At 39.3% G+C, this 10801-nt stretch overlaps 2 protein-coding genes across 3 annotated transcripts in view; both read left to right on the top strand.

Moving 5' to 3' along the window:
• The window catches only part of Akap2 (A kinase (PRKA) anchor protein 2), a 244840-nt gene that overhangs the window by 50197 nt on the left and 183842 nt on the right, over positions 1–10801 (top strand). The gene's annotated exons all lie outside the window — the stretch shown is intronic.
• Positions 1926–10801, top strand: part of Palm2 (paralemmin 2) — a 16457-nt gene continuing 7581 nt past the window's right edge. The window contains exon 1 of the mRNA XM_013023214.1: positions 1926–2610. Within this exon, the coding sequence (XP_012878668.1) occupies positions 1926–2610 (685 nt within the window). The remainder of the gene's footprint in view (positions 2611–10801) is intronic.

Raw genomic sequence — 10801 nt, 5'->3', positions numbered from 1 at the left:
AGAGCGCTTGCCTTGCATGCATGAGGCCCTGGGTTCAATTCCTCAGCACCACATAAGCAAAAAGAAAAAAGCCGGAAGTGGTGCTGTGGCTCAAGTGGTTGAGTGCTGGCCTTGAGCTGAAGAGCTGAGGGACAGCGCCCAGGCCCAGAGTTCAGGCCCCACAACCGGACCCAAAAAAAAAAATGGCCAGGTTGTAAGCATGTTAGACTTTCTGGACCACAGAGGGTGTCTATCATGTATTCCTTTTTTTTCTTCCTCTTCCCCTATCCTTCCATTTCTTTTCTCTTTCTTTACCTTTTGTCTTCCTTTCCTCCTTGTTTTACAACCTTTTAAAAATGTAAAACTCATTCTTTTTCCTCTGCCCCTACAAAAAAAAAAAAAGCTCCAGGAGGGAAAACGAGGAAAGTGAAGGCAGGAGTGACATTGTCCAAAAAAGACATGTACTCATTACCTGATTTAGGCAATGGTAACTCTGTACACCAGCTTAATGATAACAATAAAAATTATAGATTTTTAAAAATCAGAGCTCCAATCTGCTGTAACTATCTTAGAACTAGGATGGGAAGAGAGATTGTCAGGTAAAGTCTGAGACAGGGCTGTTATGTTAAGCTGAGGAAGGCCTGGGAAACATGGGGAGGGAATGGATGAGGATCTTGAAGCAGAATTAACTCTTCCTAATGATTGCTTAGTTATGAGGTATTAGAAAGAAAAGGACAAAGCAGGTATGATTTTGAGTCTTCAAAATTGAGGGACTAAGAAGTGGTGCTGGTGCTATTATTTAACACCAAGACTGCAGGAGAGTTTTCAGAGAAGATGGAATCACTTTGAAGGCGCTAAGTCCAGTGTCTGAGCATCATCCAGGTAAAGGGTACCTGCAGCCTGGTGCCTTTGTGGGTCAGGGACCATTTCGTCCCATCCACAATGTGTACCATACAAGGAGCCTATGAGGGAGTGGTCATGGAATACTAAAGTGTCCCAAGTCTATAAGACAGGAAAGAGCTGGATTTTAGGAACACCAGACTGGCAGTATATCTCGGGAAGAACTGGAGAGGATGAGACTAGATAGTCCAGTCTCCTGTGGGAAGTCCAGGAGGAAAGGAGCGCCTCACATTGGGTAGTAGCAACGAGACAGAAAAAAAGACAGCAGGTGGGAGAGAGAGGGATGGGACAGAATTGCAAGGAGGTGGTACTCTATAGGTAGAAGAAGAAAGGCCTTCTACAATATTGTACTCAGACTCCAGTGTCACCGATGCTGCTGCTTCTGTCTTATCCTTTTGTGGTCCTCCCTGACTGAACTACTCAGGCCGTGTAATGCAAACTGTTTCCATATCTTTGCAGTGTTTATACAAATCCAGTTGTGTGGCGCATGTAGATAGTTGTGTCCTGTCCCACTGGTAAAAACCTTGGCATATTCTCCATTAACAGGAAAAGGAAATATAGAAGAAAAAATAAGAGAGCACTTGATAAAAGAGTTAAAAATGTTGGGTGTTTTTTGTTTGGTTTTGTTTTCATTTGAACTGGTACACATCTTAACCTAGGGCTTTAAAATTGCATATATTTCCAGAAAACCCTCCATCAAGGTAAATTTGCATGTTGCCAGCCTTCCTGTAATTCTTTCTACCTAGGTCTGAAGTCTCTTGTGGCCTTACTGTAGCAGGTCTTCCTTAGTAGCATGACTGCTGTTGAGATACAGTGACTGTGTACATCTGTCTTCCCAGTGCATTAAGCTACTGTGTTAAAATACATATAGAGCCGCCTCTGTCCACAATGTGCACCGCACGCTAACACCCAGGATGCTTGGTGGTTAGAATAGAAAGGGCACAAGACCATTTCTTTTTGTCTGTTTGGCAATTAACCATTCACTGGCTTTTTTTTGTTGTAACATGCACTTCCTTTCTCTTGTTTTCATTCAAGCTGTGTACGCCATGGAAATTAATGTGGAGAAAGACAAACAAACAGGAGAGACCAAGATTCTCTCTGCATCTGCCATTGGCCCAGAGGGGGTGCATCAGAGAGGAGTCAAAGTCTATGACGATGGTACCAAAGTAGTATATGAGGTGCACTCAGGAGGCACCATAGTAGAAAACGGAGTGCACAAATTAAGCGCAAAGGATGTTGAAGAGCTTATTCAGAAAGCTGGACAATCAAGCTTAAGAGGAGGGTACATGTCAGAAAGGACTGTTATTGCAGATGGGAACCTCGGCCATCCCAAGGAACACATGCTCTGCAAAGAAGCCAAGTTAGAAATGGTGCATAAGTCTAGGAAAGATCACGCTTCTGCAAACCCAGGGCAACAGGCTCAAGCTCCCAGCACAGAAGGGCCAGAGGCCATCTTGGATCAGCCAGTCACCATGATTTTTATGGGCTACCAAAACATCGAGGATGAAGAGGAGACTAAAAAGGTACTGGGCTACGATGAAACCATCAAGGCAGAATTAGTTCTCATTGATGAAGATGATGAGAAGTCATTAAGAGAGAAGACAGTGACAGATGTGTCCACTATTGATGGGAATGCAGCTGAGCTGGTATCCGGAAGGCCGGTCTCAGACACCACTGAACCCTCATCCCCAGAAGGGAAAGAAGAGAGCCTGGCCACAGAGCCAGCCCCAGGTACCCAAAAGAAAAAGCGCTGTCAATGCTGTGTTGTCATGTGACCACTTCTTTTCTCCCTTTTCTTCCGGGCAGCCTCTCTACCCTCCACCACTTCCATAGACCTCACTGCACCACTAACTGCAATACTGTGAACTGGGAGCGAACACCTGCCTTGCCTTGCAGTTGGATTGCTTTGATCTCTCTTTTTATTTTTTTCCTTTTCCTCACCTCAGAAACAACGTGCATGTGTGTGGTTCATTTTTTTCCCCAAGAACTTGCTTTTCCTCTAAACCTTTTCTTATGTCTTCAAGAGTGAATCAGTACCTACTGCTCGATTGGAATGGACTGTTCATATCAGCCTGTTAATCTTGTAGCCTTAATTTACTTGACTGGAATCCAACCCATTGGCACTGGGGCTTTCATTTTGTTGTGTATTCCTCCAAGATAGTCACACACAAACACACACATACACACACTGCCACATCCCCAACTTCTCATTTGCCTCACTTGCTGTGGATCTTAGTTTTTATAACTTGTTTTTATATCAGCTGTGGGCTGTAGCTGGTTTCTAGTGTAGCCAACAGTGGACATACTTAATCTGTCATTCTAGGGAGATGCTTTTTTCTGCCTTATATGAGCTTCCAGATTACAGTATTGAGCATCGCTAGCTTTTCCTTCTGTTAAACCTGAAATGAAGTTGATGTGAATCAAAAAGAATCCAGTGTTGGGCACAGCAGAAGTGTAGGAACCTGCTCAGCGGCAGCTGTCTCTCTTTCTATGTCTTAACTTCTCTATACAAGAAGCTCCATCTTACATTTTCTAAGGACCTGAGACAGCCATTATTTTAAGCATTGGTAGTGATCATCAAGTTTAGACATTCCGATCCATGAACTCTGTTTCTATTCTCTCAAACAATGTAAATTTTTATATCGGTTTCTTTTTCATGAATATTTTCTGATCATATCAATCTATTTTCCATGAGGGGATCATTTTGAGAAGTGTCTCTGCACTGACCACATTTCTAAAACAGTCTTTCTAAACTACAGTAGTTACAGCGCTCCCACTTTATCAAGGATGGTGCTGTGTGCATTAACTGTCCAGCTCATGTGCCCGGTGATTGTAGTCTTGGCAGCTGTAACTTTTCTTTCCATCCTTCCCGAGGGAAAGAGAATGCTTCCAGTCACTTTGACACGCAGGTCTAAGGACAGACATGAAAATAGCAGGTTTAAGGGGGGAAAATTAAATGTAAAAAAAGGTTGAAACATGTCAAAAGACCTGTCTTGTCATTGTGAAATATTTAAATTCAGTCCACAGGCTAGTTGAAATGTTACTGAACTTTCTAAAACTTTTTTTCACTCTTAAACACCTGGAGATTCTGGAATGCCAAGGAATCCTTTTTTTCTAGACCACAATAAACAGTGCTTGAAATAAATTCTTAGCACCAAAGTGATGTTAATAATTTAACATCTTGATGGGCAGTGAAACCAAAAGAAAAGAATAATAACATAAAAATGAACAGCTCATTTTAATAGCAGATAACTTCAAGTTACTTGTGCAAATGCTTCTGTAGCATTTTACAAAATTTTCTGTGTTTCTATAGAATATAGTTGCAAAAAATACATAATATGACATCTCATATTAAATCTTCTGTGGAGAGTAGTTCAGAAAACAGTAAGATGGCCTGAAACATTGTGTTATAGAACCAATTCAATTTGTCCTGTTCAGCTTTCTCAGTGCTAAATTTATTTAGTTAATTTTGGAACTTGAAATGATATTCCAATGAGAAAGGAAAATGACATTTTTATGTCTGTTATTTTTCTCAAATAACTGAATTTTTAATGAGCACAAAATGAGTCATTTTATCCCTAGTAAGTAAGCAAGAGCAAGAGTTAAGGAAGAGCAAGCAGAGAAACTAAGCTGGATTTACTTTGGGCAACTAATGGAGGGAAGTTCCTTTGTCTCAGGTTTACCACAGTAGATGAGATGGAATAAAATGCTGTCTTACAAGAAACCTGTTTTAATGCTAACATATCTCACTATTCTCAGCTTCATTACTCAGTAGATGGTTGTTTAAGCAACACTTACATGTTAGATAAAAAGTTGTAAGGATCAACCTATCTTCACACAGAATGAGCGGAGTTTCCATGTTGGGACAATCTCTTATTTTAAGAATTTATTTAGGAAAGAAACATAAAAGGTTGCCATAAGCTTGTCTTTTTTATTCACTTAGTGATTAAACATTATTCAGTGTGAGTTTTAAAAGCACATGAATGAGTGAAATGGCAGAGTTTAAGCCCCGTGGACTTGGTGTTTGATGGACAGAATCAGTCTTTCAGGAGAAATCCTTTCCTTTCCTTCCATAAGAGAACTAGTTTCTCATGACAAAATGATCTGTACCTCTCACAAGAACTCTACTCATAAAGCCAAAAATACCAGTGATAATCCACACTCCATCAGTTACTCATATGGGAAATAATAACTAGCAACTTACGTGAATTAGGATTCTCTATACTTTTATTTTTAAACATTATCATTTTTTAAGTTTTTAAAATGACATGTGTTGCCTTCCTCAATTATTTATCACCACAGTAAATGAAGATGCCTTTGAATGTGGCAAACATTTGAATATTTTCATGTCTTCATAAGCAGGTGGGCTCAGACAGGACTTCTATTGGACAAGAACTATAGTCCTATGTAAAGCAGCAAGTTATGCCCTTGATAATGAAAATGTAAACAAACCTATGATTGTGAATACTCTGCCTTTCCTCCTGCTTTTGTCACACTTTCGCTTTAAAAATTATCATGGCCTTCAAGAATGCAGACGATTCGGTTATATAACCAAGTTAATGAAAGAATCAGTAATGAAGCTACAAACCAGGATCTTTTTTGAGCTAATATTTAGTTGGGCTGTCCCTAAAAACCTTATAATCAGTTCTCTTTTAAATAGAGGAAGAAAAAAAGTGATGTCATTTTTAACAGATTATGGTGACATTTATTAAAGATTATTTAATAGTTAAAATGAGAACATTTATCCCTATATGTCATGAAAAATGTTGATGACTTGTGTATCCTTGACTTTCCCCCTTTTTCTCTGTAAATATGCAGTAACACAAAACTGAGGGGACTTATTTTTACCTTGTTCTTATTCTACCCATAATGATACTGCTTTCCATGTATGATCAAAAATAATAGTGTCTAAGTGTGATTTCCTAAATACTACTGATGCCAATTAGCATGAGGGTTAGAGCAGAAAAATACTAGGAATTCACCTCTTGACAGATTCGAAACATGGCTTCCTTAAGCATCCTGAGCCATCCTAAAATTACAAAAAGGCTTTTAGGAACTAAAAGTCTAGAGTTAATTAAATTGAACTGCTTGTGAAATGTCAATAAACATGTATTTACTTTAAATCCCCACCTTTTCCGATTTACTTCTGGTAATCAGTGTTTTCCCTGCGTGCAAGTAGATTATTTTGTTTTGGGTTAGGGTCAAGTATTAATAAAAGGAGAGAAGCCAATAAAAATACAGAGAGAGATACAGAGTGAGAGAGAAAAAGAGAGAGAGTCCCCTGGAGATAAAATATCATCATATCATCTCTGGGACCAAGCATCAAAGCCAAATGGGAAAACAGTTCATTTCCCTTCACATCCTGCAGAATTTGAATTCAAGAGACCTCAGAGTACTCTTGAAAGTTGCCATTTACTTAATGCCAATAGGTAACAAAAGACGAGGGAAGAGAATATGGAGATAAGAGAAAAGAAAAAGAGATGTTATTCCTCTTTATAAAACATTAACCCTATCCATTTAAAACATACACCTAGGACAATTCTTTTTGCTCTTACTTAAAATCTAGAGGCAAAGTCATTTTTTCTTCAATCATAGACCCACTGAAGAGTTTAACTCACTAAAAAAGACCCAATCCTTGCAGATATAGTCTCTTGTCTCCTGTTATGTTAGTTCATAGCAAACCATGCTTAGGTGAATGGTCTCGTGTTGTATTTTTACAACATGCACATTCATAGTTGAAATCACAAATTCTCAGCATTTTTAAGACATAGGTTTGAAAACCTTGCTAAATATATAATCCTTCAGAAGCTCCTTGATTTCTTCATCAAGCTCCATTGAACTCCACTGGTTAAAGGAGAACCATAAAGTATTATTTGCTCTATTGGGATAGTGAAACCAAACAGGAGCCTGGAGTTCATACAAAATAGCTCAAAGTAACAAAGGGGAAGATGGATCTTTGATTCCTGCTATTAGTTCACCTTCATTTTGTAGCTTTCTTCTTCACTTACTGAGAAAACCCTCTTCATTTTCTATGGACAAAAAGAATTGGCATCTACATTGGCACAGGAATACAATGCAGTCATGTGTCTATATTTTTATAACTTCAGCAATCATCTTAATTATAATTCCCATTTCAACAACAAACAGAATACTTAGTGATTGAATGTAGTAAGCTATGGAATAGTGATTATATCTTGAGAATGTCAAAGGGAAATGTTACTGGGAATCCTTCAACCAGCTCCCCTAACGTAATTTTGGTATAATTTAAGTAGGCTTCTGCTTCCTGTCTCCCCTAAAGACTAACATTAGAAAGTCTGAACTGGGCTGGGAAGGTAGCTCAGCAGTAGAGTGCATGCCTTGCAAGCATGAGGCCCTGGGTTCGATTCCTCAGCACCACATAAGCAAAAAGAAAAAAGCCGGAAGTGGTCCTGTGGCTCAAGTGGTAGAGCTCTAGCCTTGAGCTGAAGAGCTGAGGGACAGTGCCCAGGCCCAGAGTTCAGGCCCCACGACCGGACCCCCAAAAAAAATTGTACAGATGCAGAACCGGGCATTGGTGGCTCAAATCTGTAATCCTAGCTTCTCAGGAGGCTCGAGATCTGAGGATTGCAGTTCAAAGCCAGCCTGGACAGAAAAGTCCATGAGATGCTTATTTCCGGTTACCCACCAAAGAATTGGATGTGGAACTGTGTGGAACTGCATTAGTCTTGAACCCAAAAGCTCAGGGACTGCACCTAGGCCCTGAGTTCAAGCCCCAGGTCCAGCATGAGCTCACATACACACAACTGTACAAATCCAAATAAACTATTATTTGGGCTGGAGGTATAGCTCAGTGTTAGAGCACATGTTTGATATACACAAAACCCTAGCTCCAAAAAGAGGAAAGGAGGAAAGCAGGGGGGAGGGAAGGAAGGAAAAGAGCAAAAATATTGAATTAAACTAAGTTTCATTGTCCTACTGGTTTATATCCATCCTGATTCACAGTTTGCTGTATTATTGGCTGAGAACTGAAGCAAAATATAAATACTTGCTTATAACATATTTAAGATAAACAGTCAGCTCCTATATAGTTTCCAGAATTATTAAATAAAATTCTCAGAGGTATAAGTCAAAGTTTTGTTGTTGTTGTTGTTGTTTGACAGAGGGTAAATTTTGCCCCTACTTTTTCTTTAAAAAAAAGTTTTAAGGGGAAGGGGAAGAACAAAAACAGTAGGACAAAGGGTGAACCAGTTCAGCAGTGATACTCACTAAACACTATGTTGGAAATGAACTATATAACTTGGCAGGGAGGGGTAAAACTGTTTTAATTATCCTCAAGTAATGTTACAGTGGGGTTTCAATTCAACATCGCAGTTTGTGAGAACAATGCATACTGATCAGTGACAGTCCTTTCAGTATGCTTTCCCATCTCTCTCAAACCACCCACCCCCTCAATTTACCTGGTTCCATTTTCACATATATTCAGAGTTTCTTAAAGGGTTCTCCTAGAAGCACTGGGCAAATGAGAGTAGATGTAGAAAGAGAGAAGAGAGTAAATGCAGAAAGGAATTGGGGTCACATGCCTGAGGAACCTGTGGATCCTTTGAAGCTTTTTGTTTTATTTGGAGGAAAACTGCATATGGATATTGAATTTTGTAGCAAAAACATCAATTTATTATAAAAGTATACTATAATGCTTAAAATATTCTGTACTATTGTAGAACTAATACATGTAAAATATGTAAATATAAACTCACATATGTAACCCTAACGAAACTAAGCCATCAGAAGTGATCCAGTCTCAGAGCCAAATCACATTTAATATGGGTTAAAAACCACAGAACTCCCCCCCTCAGATTACATGTGTGTGTGTGTGTGTGTGTGTGTGTGTGTGTGTGTGTGTGTGTGCCAAGCATGGTGATGTACATGTTTATGGACCCAGCTCTCAGAAAACTAAGGCATGAGGATCATGAATTCTGGACTACATAATGAGTTCAAGGCCAGTCATCTGGAGATCCTGTCTCCAGATAGACAGATCCCTAGCTGGGTATAGATATGTAGAAGAATTTGGTTCTTTATCTGTTTTATTTTGAGGGTTTTTTTTCCTAAAGGAGAGTAAAAGATACCCCCACTAAGTAGTAGTTCTCAGATTCTCTTTTCTTTCTTCCAGGTCTTACTCTCTCCAACATATTATTTATCACCACAAAATGTTGCTCCTCTATCCATATCCCACAAAGGTTTTATTCTTTCCGCCACTAAACTCCTTTCTCATGTAGATGAACAGAGCCTTTCCAACATTGAACTCCTCACAAAAGGAGGCTGGTCTGTCTAGCCTCTGATGCCAGGAGCAGACAGAGGGAAAATGAAATTGGGCATTAGGGTGGTGGAGAAAGGGCAATTGGACCAACAATTCCATTGGTTGGCAGAAGGGAAGAGGCATTTCATAACATTCCCATGCTAATAATGTGTACCCAATCACAGATGGTTATAAAAATAAAATACTTTGTTCCATGTTCTGTACATTAGTGTGTCATTTTGTTCATATATCTTTGGATGTTTGAGATAACTGATATTGAGATTGACATGACTGATATTGTACCTACAAACCAACAATCATTATTGATTTCTTTGTTTATGTTCTGTGAGTGCATGTATAGTGATAAGATACCATATTTTGATCCCCAAACTCTGCTTTTTAATATGTGTATATTTCAAGAACAGGCTTTTGGAGTCCAGGCAAAAACATAAACATTTGTTCTGTTTCTCTGATGGCACATATTGTGTGGAAAACCATAAAATAATGGAGACAAACATTTGCTTTGCCATCACAGTCTGCATGTGAGCACAAGCACTTCTGTGGCAAATATTGGTTGACTTTCCCCAATGTTGCCTGCTCAAGTGAAATCTTCAGTGTATATTGTAGAAATCAAGCTGTGGGTCTTGCTTTTCAATCTTTGTAGTGAAGTGTTAACTGAACAGATTGGATCTTCTGTCATAGCCAATGAAGCAATCTTGTTGCTGCTTTTTAAAAATTTAATTTCTGTGTGTACTTTTCATAGTTGTCGTTTTACACAAAGTATTTATGACTGTATTAAGACAGTCAAATTAGACTCTTCCAGTAGTAGCATTGGCTTCACAAGTGTATATGTGAAGTACTTAGTATAGAATGGGTTGTAGGTAGATGCTGGCAGAGTAGGAGAACCATAGAGAAAAGGCAGGAAGTAAACCTTCAAATTATCTTTTAAAAAAATGTTTATGATGCTGTCAAATCAGTCCCACAAATACTGATCCTACTGGGTAGACATTGTTGTGTTGCCTTAGACAAACTCTTCAGTCTCTGAACAGAGGGCTATGACAGAGCTGGGAGAGTAAAAGGAAGCGTATAGGAGAGGGAGTAGTTGACCTTGGCACTGATGAATGAATCCTATTTAAAAGTCAAAAGGAGGGCATTTCAGAAGGCCATCTTAAAATCAGGAAATATTTAAATATTGAGTGGTGTTATTTGATTGTACTTGAGAGAGAAAAGCTCATGTGGATCTCCCTCACACAGGTTGTAGATACTCATGAAGGGTTAAGGATTTGGGCCATGATAAGCAGATATATGCTCAAGAGTCTAGAACTCTTGCCAGTGGAGAAAGATGAAAAGCAGTCTAGGCCAAGGGACTCTAGGCACCAAAAGATGCTAAGGAACAGCCTCAGAATAGTGAGAAATTTTAGCCTGATCAAAATGTACAGAGAAGGAGAGGCTATGAGAGAAGGTTGGAAAGCAGGGTTCTATCCCAACCTGAGGAGTTTGGTGTTTATCTGAAATAGACAAGAACCAACAGAAGGTTCCTGAGAAAGGTGAGAGCACAGGTTTACAGGCCCAGCAACTTCCTCTACAAATGGCCAGGTTGGGGCTGGGAAGGTGGCTCAGTGGTAGAGCGCTTGCCTTGCATGCATGAGG

Source organism: Dipodomys ordii, unplaced genomic scaffold, assembly GCF_000151885.1.
Source record: "Dipodomys ordii isolate 6190 unplaced genomic scaffold, Dord_2.0 Scaffold67, whole genome shotgun sequence".
Classification (NCBI taxonomy): domain Eukaryota; kingdom Metazoa; phylum Chordata; class Mammalia; order Rodentia; family Heteromyidae; genus Dipodomys; species Dipodomys ordii.
The sequence above is the reverse complement of the archived record's forward strand: the minus strand, read 5'-3'. Positions and strand labels throughout refer to the sequence as shown.